The 7045-nt window shown below is 37.6% G+C and overlaps 1 protein-coding gene across 9 annotated transcripts in view; it reads right to left on the bottom strand.

Annotated features, from left to right (window-relative positions):
* Window positions 1–7045, bottom strand: part of camta1a (calmodulin binding transcription activator 1a) — a 402428-nt gene that overhangs the window by 380890 nt on the left and 14493 nt on the right. For all 9 annotated transcript variants that reach the window (XM_014010926.1, XM_014010925.1, XM_014010929.1 and 6 more), the window contains one exon: window positions 497–600. In XM_014010926.1, coding sequence (XP_013866380.1) covers window positions 497–600 — 104 coding nt within the window. The remainder of the gene's footprint in view (window positions 1–496; window positions 601–7045) is intronic.

Below are 7045 nucleotides of genomic sequence, written 5' to 3'. Positions count from 1 at the left end.
CATCAGATATTGTCCAAGATTAACCTTCAGGGTGGATATAGCTCGCTAGCAGCCTCGCACCGATGACCTAGTTGATGTCATCTTCACCCAGAATGCTTTGCATGTAAATAAAATGGYCCCATCCGTGTAATATATTTTTAAACTTTTAGTTTAAAAATTATAAAAACTTAACAGCCTACAGTATTTTTACAGTCTTTATTTTACAGTTAAAATATTTATTTATTAAATAAAGTCTAACGTTACAACTTATCATGGGATCCCTTTAACACTTATAGCTGATGTGAGTACATAAAGTGTTTTKGTTTTCTGTTAGAATATTTTGTTGAAATGGTGAATCACACAGATTGCCGTTACGTCGTTTCGAGGAGAGCTTAAATGACTTACAAATCTGTTTAAAAGCGGCCTCTGAGAGCGGCCTGTCTGCTGGAAAGGAAGGATATCTCCGTACAGAGATGGATTTAGAGCGAGCAGGACTGATAAGGAGCGATGTCCCTACCTCATTAGTGTTCCACCGGTGTCTCTCCTTCGGCAGCGACGTGCATTTTGGTAGACATTCAAGCAGCTTCTTGGGCAGGTATATTTTCAAATGTCCATGTTCATCTGCAACAAGAGCAAGACAGAGCAGAATATTAGACACGGGCCTCATAACTTATTGACTCACTCGTCTTCTCTCTTTATCAGTCTATCAGTCTCTCTGCTGTAAAACGCTGACTGTAAAATAACTATCCCCGACGGAATTAGAAAATTAATTTAAGAACAGAGTGATGCATACATTTTATTTTGTGGTCGGCTAAATTATTTTACTGTGTAATGCATTCTGTCAGGGGAGTTCACCAGAAATTTTTCACTGTCAACTTGGAATGGCTGTGTCTATTCATTATTTAGACACAATAAACACCCTTGAGTGATTTTATAGTGTATGGAGATTTAGTACAGGACTTCTGCTCGCTGCCCCAAACAACAAGGCATATTGTTGAGGGAAATCATTGCAATTATCAGGCCCAGTGCTTATATCATAACGTATGTGTTTCAGTCCACAATTTACATTTCGCCACCAGTTCACTATATAAAACAGTGATATTTATAAACGACCTTTTGCAGTGGCGCACTCAAGCGCTCGTTTTCTACATTAATGCTTTTTTCTTGCTCAAATGCAGACTGCTTGAGYGAGAACTCACATTAGTTTGGGAGGAAAAGAACAGGTTAAATTGCAAAATGTGAAATTCGAAACTTTGCTTCTCTAATTAACACCAGATCTAGCATAAGCTCTTATAATTACCTAGCCTTAATTACCTAAACTTTTGTTACACTGTTACAGCTCCTTCAAATACAAAAACATGATATATCATTTTGAGACAGCAAGGAAATGCTTTTAAAGTCAGGACAATGCTATTATAGTAAAAGAAAATAAATTATGCATTTCTGTTTGCGGCCACCAGTAAAATTTGCATTATTCCTGTCCTTTTTTTTTATCTCAGACTATAAGCTTCTAATCTTTTTTTTCTTGTATTACCATTACCACATTTCTAATGCATAAAAGGCTATAACACCACAAATCTCAGATGTGGAGTTAGTTAATCCACGTGGTGCTCTAAAGTGTGAAAACAAATCTATTTTTCACGTTTAATGTGTGGAAATTGGATGTAAAAAAATACAAGGAGGGTAATGCAAAGTTCTGCATTTATCTGTAATGCTATAAAGCTTAAAAGGAAATTACAACAAGAAAACAAATACTGTTAACTGAGCTGCCTTCTGTCATATTTATTTAAGTGCAGGTTAGGAGAAAATGGGCAAGTGAAATCAGAAACAAACAAACAAAAACAGCCTGAAGATCAGTGTTGGTTATAAATTTCTAGGGGTATCGTGTGGTTTGTTTGAGAAAAGAAACAAAAAGTCTGCAAAAATACTAACTTGAAGCCAGGACGAATTATCTCACTCCAGAAARTTCATCCAGCTGTTCCATGAGGGCGAAGCTGGCTCCACATGTAAGGTGGAAACATCACTGCTCCCAAACGAGTGCGAGAGTAGCTCAGTAAATTCCACTWTCTCGGTTTATTCTTGTAATTCTACATGTAGACTCAGTTTTATATGAGATGCACACGCCATCATTTGCTTTGCCCAATTAGGAATCACATATAGCATCTGCTTCGAGGTGCCGCCAGAGCGATTTTACTGTCAAAACTGGGGAACACGCTGCAGCTGAATAATACAAGAGGAGCAAAAAAAAAAAAGGGGGGGGGGATCTAAAGCAGCTTTTAGTCTCTGGACTTTTATGTACAAATAAGGAGCTTATGACGAGACTATAACCAGAAACATGTAAAAAATTTTGTGGATCCAAAATCAGAGTTAGACTCAAGTTTCAGCTTTTCGGTTTTTACAGATGTTTTTCAAACTAAATACAACTAATTGCAGCGAACCTAGAAACTGTTTCCATAAACTCTAGCCTGTTTCTGTTAAAGACAAAAAAAGTTGCCACTACCACCTTAAAAGCAATACCTTAGATCTTTTGAAATGGAGTTCTCTGGAAAGGTGATGAATAAATAATATCTTACATGTTGTGGATAACTCTTTGAAAAACCGGACCTAATTATTTCGGGATCAACAAGCTTACAGCTAGAATGAACACACAAGTGGACCGTCGCTGTCTCTAATCTCATCTTTGATCTCAGCTATTTCATAGAGGTTCATGCTATTTTATAAACTTTCAAAGCACAATCAAGTTTCCACTGCATGGTTATTACAAGCATAAATAGCAACAGCAGCCCCTCTGGTGCACTCCCAAGAGAAACATCTGTACTTTTTTGCCAGAATAACTATAATCTTAGTGGTGTCTCCCTACCAGCATTTTGTATTCATACAAATTTCCTCGATACTCAGAATTGATATCTATTCCAACATCGATATCTGTGATGATGATTTGGCATCCTTCATTGAAAGCAACCTATGACCTATTATTGCTAGTGACCAATGTAGACACAACTCCTACATTGATAGAGCACCTGACATTCCTAGGCAGTTCTACCATCCAAGAACTAACCAGACCTGACCCTGCTTAGCTGCTAAGCTCAGATGAGAGCTGGCATGTTCAGGGTGGTATGGCTGGTACCTGTGTCAATATTCACCTGAATGTGTTACAATTTACATTTCAAGTGCAATGTTTGTCAGTTCCATGCTTAAGAAATTTATACAAGTTTAAATAAAGTCTTATACATTTATTTATGTAAATTTTGCAGCAGTATATATCATGCTGTAAATTTGATTTGATCCAGTCAGAGGGGCTATAGGCCTATAAGGAAGGAGAGACCCATTGCTCTTGAAATTGAACCCCAGAAAACATCCATTAAGTTGGGAGCTCATATTATAGACAGTGGTACATTTTGACTGCCTTTTTTCTAATGTACTACCACAAGAGATTTCAATATTTTCTTGTATATAATGCTCTAGAAGCAGATTGTTGACAACCCTATATAATRTATAAGTGACAATGATGCTAATATAGGATAACCCTGGATTTATACTGCATGCGTCTCCGCTGTGCGTTTCAAGTCCAGTTTACACTACCTCCGCTCCGCTCCATTCCAACAGACGTGCAGGAAGCAGATCACTCAATAAATTCAGTGATAAGTGTAGAAGTCACAGCAAAAAATAATTAATTCTGTGAAAGACTAACTCCAAACACAGCTGAAAACAACGATGTAAAGGCTTTTGATATCTATGTTGAAGCTGTCTTGTTGTCGGCTTTCTGAAACTTCTGATTTCAAAATAAAATCCACGTGTATCGTGTGTGTACACATATGCTTCATCTACATGTTTCCATCTGCTTCCCAAACAGAACAATACATTCTGACAGCATTTGTGTAGAAATACAGTATATCCGTATATTTATTAATATAGCTGTAATTTCGACATTATTCCGACGAATTATTCCACCGAATAGTGTCTTATTTTGAAAATACAGATGTTGTGTTCGTGTCTTTTCCTGTTGGTGCGACGTAATCTTTAAAAGTTGACTCCGGCGCTGCTCCGGCATCCGGCAAAAATAGGATCTGTTCTAATTTTGACGGATCGTCGTCCGCTCACTGCCGCCCTGCGCAGCCGTGCGCAGCCAGTGTAAACACTCTCATTGATTAGAATGGGTGCGTATTTGCTGGAGCGGAGCGGAGACGGAACGCAAGTAATGTAAATTGAGGGTAACACAGGATAGGGTTTGCATGAAACAGGCTGAGTCTCAATTCAGGTGCCCAAATGGGACTAGCCATTAGCTTGTGGGTCCAATCAGAATTTAACTCAGCTTCTCTAAACTGAGGTTGTTTGAAGACATACAGGAAAGATATTAGTTGTCCATTACTTTACTAGAGAACTCCACTTGAAAACATCTGAATTATCCCTTTAAGGCTACAAATCATCTGCATGCATCACTGRTCTCTCTGTAGCAGCAGCACAGTCATGTAAAATCATGACAGAAAGCAGCACATAGAAACTAAAAACAACTTAGAGCTGTTTTACTTCAGCATACAGACAGTCTTTCACTTTTCGTGGTGATTTTCATCAGCCATTATTTCCAGCTCTGGGTTGGTAGAGAAAGTCTTGGCCATCTCCTAATAACACGCACTCTGGAGATTTGCGACGGACAGAAGTCTGTCTCTGAGCAGATTATTCAGGATTCAACGCTTCCCTCTGGCTTCCACTGACACAGCTGACACAAGACTAAATTACATATTTTTCTAAAAGTGAGTTTAGATGAAAATCTGCTCCAAGTTATGACCAATGACTCTTCCGACAGCCTGAGATCTCTGAGACAGAAACAGAGCGGAGGAAAATCCCACTTGGTTGGAATCTTTTCTTAGATTCAAATTACGCTGGAACTTTCTGAAGTTTATGTGAAGTACAGGCCACAAAGTTTTTCTTGCACCCCAAAATGCCTCCCAGTTGAAGATACTCACTTGAAAAAGTTGTGTAATAAAAACATTTTCCTTTACGATTGCTGTGTTGTGTCACAGCAGACATTAAATTTGAGGTCATAAGATCCGCTTTCCTCGGTTTATTAAACCGTGCACACGGATTTGTAATCTGCACCCCCCCCCCAGTTTAGTTCATCTGTGTGCACAGATTTGCAAACAGACGTCATTCTGTTTGAGAGCAGAAAAGTTAGACAAATTTTTAGTTGCCAGAATCGCTCACTTCTTAACAAACCATCTGCCTCAGTGAAATTACAAACATCACCTCCTGTCAAGTGCAGAAAAGCAGATAATATACTGTACTAAATCCTAATCCCAATCAAAACAAGTCATTCCCCGAAATGGACGAGGGTTTAGGAACCATCAATAAACGAACATGAGGACAGAGATCCCGAAATTATACAGCATGTTTGTAATTCAACTGTTGAAACAACATTAAAAAGATAAATAAATGCCTGATTTCTGAGTATGTGATGTGATTTAGGTGAAAACACAGACAATCCCATCGATGTTGTTGTATATTATGGACTGATTTGCAATTCGGAGACAGTTCCTAAACCCTCGCCTCACTCATCCTCCAGTGCTTCATTTCCATCTGTTTCACCATCTACACTGAAAACAAAACAAAGCTCAACACCTGCTGCACACACACGCCAATCTTACTGTGAATCTAGACACTGTTTCCTAAACTGAGGAAATAGTTTCTTCTTAAACGGTTTTTGTTTTTTGGCATGGCTCGGTGGAGCGGTGGTTTGAACTGGTGCCTCGCAGCAAATAAAGCTCTCTGRTTTGAATCTCAGCAGACTTTTCAGTGTTGGCTTTGTCTGTTCTTCCRGTTTTCTCCAGTTTCCTCTCAACAGTCAATGTATTATATTAGTGACTCCAAACTAGGGCTGCCACAAACGATTATTTTAATAATCGATTAGTCGTCGATTAATCGATTAATTGTTGCAGCCCTACTCCAAACCTAAACCTGCAAGACTTAAAAGGGTCACCTAAAACCTTGTCRTCGTGAAGCTGAATAAAACTTTAATTTAAATGATTTACAAACTATTTTTAACATTTATTTGCTATATTTTACACCATGTTTCGTCAATTGTTCTTTTCCAGTCAAAAGTTTAGGGGTGTAAATCACCAGCTTTGATCTGTTTGGATGACAATACAATGTTTCTCACAAAGTCTGTCAGAAGATTTCGATTCAATTCAATTCACAAGTCTCCAAACRATATAACATCAATCCACATCTGGCTTATGATGACAATATGAATCAATGTTTTTGTTTTGCCTTGTTATAACTGAATYRTTAATCATTTTATTATATCAATGTGTGTATCCATATATTGTTACACCCCTACTTCTCATTTATTGTTTTTCTTTTTGTTCCCACTTTGTAAACTATTATTGAAGTCACCCAGACTATGAAGGAACACACAAGGAACCATGTARTAGACTTAAAAGTGTTAAACAAACCAAAATTTGTTTTAGAGTGTCTTCAAACCAGAAGCGAACAGCACCAGAGTTCGTTTGGAAGAAGACAGAGACCACCTCAAAAATGGGTTTGTTCCACACCAGGGYTCACATGAGTGTATYCACACCTGTCCAAACCATTTAAATKGGACAGGGCTMTAGACTAACTTTTTGCACTGGTTGCACCGGTGTGCCTAACATTTTTTTAGGCGCACCAGCACAAAAGTTAGGTGCACCCAAATTTTCAACCAYRTCGCATTTAACATCTGAGTTTTACAGGWTATTTTTTAAATCACTGTTCATTAAGGCAATATTAACTTGAAAATAATTAGTWAACAACCTAGTAAACATGAAGTTCTTTATTTGAACMAGAATTGTCGATATTTAACTTACTGAAAAGTATTTAAACTGATTGTATAAAATTCTAAATGTTTAAGAGCTGAACATCTTATAAACATCTTAAACATTTCATGGTTAAAATGGACAAATATGGATCTTTGGCCTTGGATAAACCAGAATGATGAACAGAGAATATTGATTAATACCAGAATATTACTGATATTTATTAAAAGGTTGTGCAGATTTTTTTAAAATAATAACACATAAAAGTCTGCAATTTC

This window comes from Austrofundulus limnaeus, unplaced genomic scaffold (genome assembly GCF_001266775.1).
Source record: "Austrofundulus limnaeus strain Quisiro unplaced genomic scaffold, Austrofundulus_limnaeus-1.0 Scaffold75, whole genome shotgun sequence".
NCBI lineage: Eukaryota > Metazoa > Chordata > Actinopteri > Cyprinodontiformes > Rivulidae > Austrofundulus > Austrofundulus limnaeus.
This window is presented reverse-complemented; position numbering and strand designations above follow the sequence as displayed.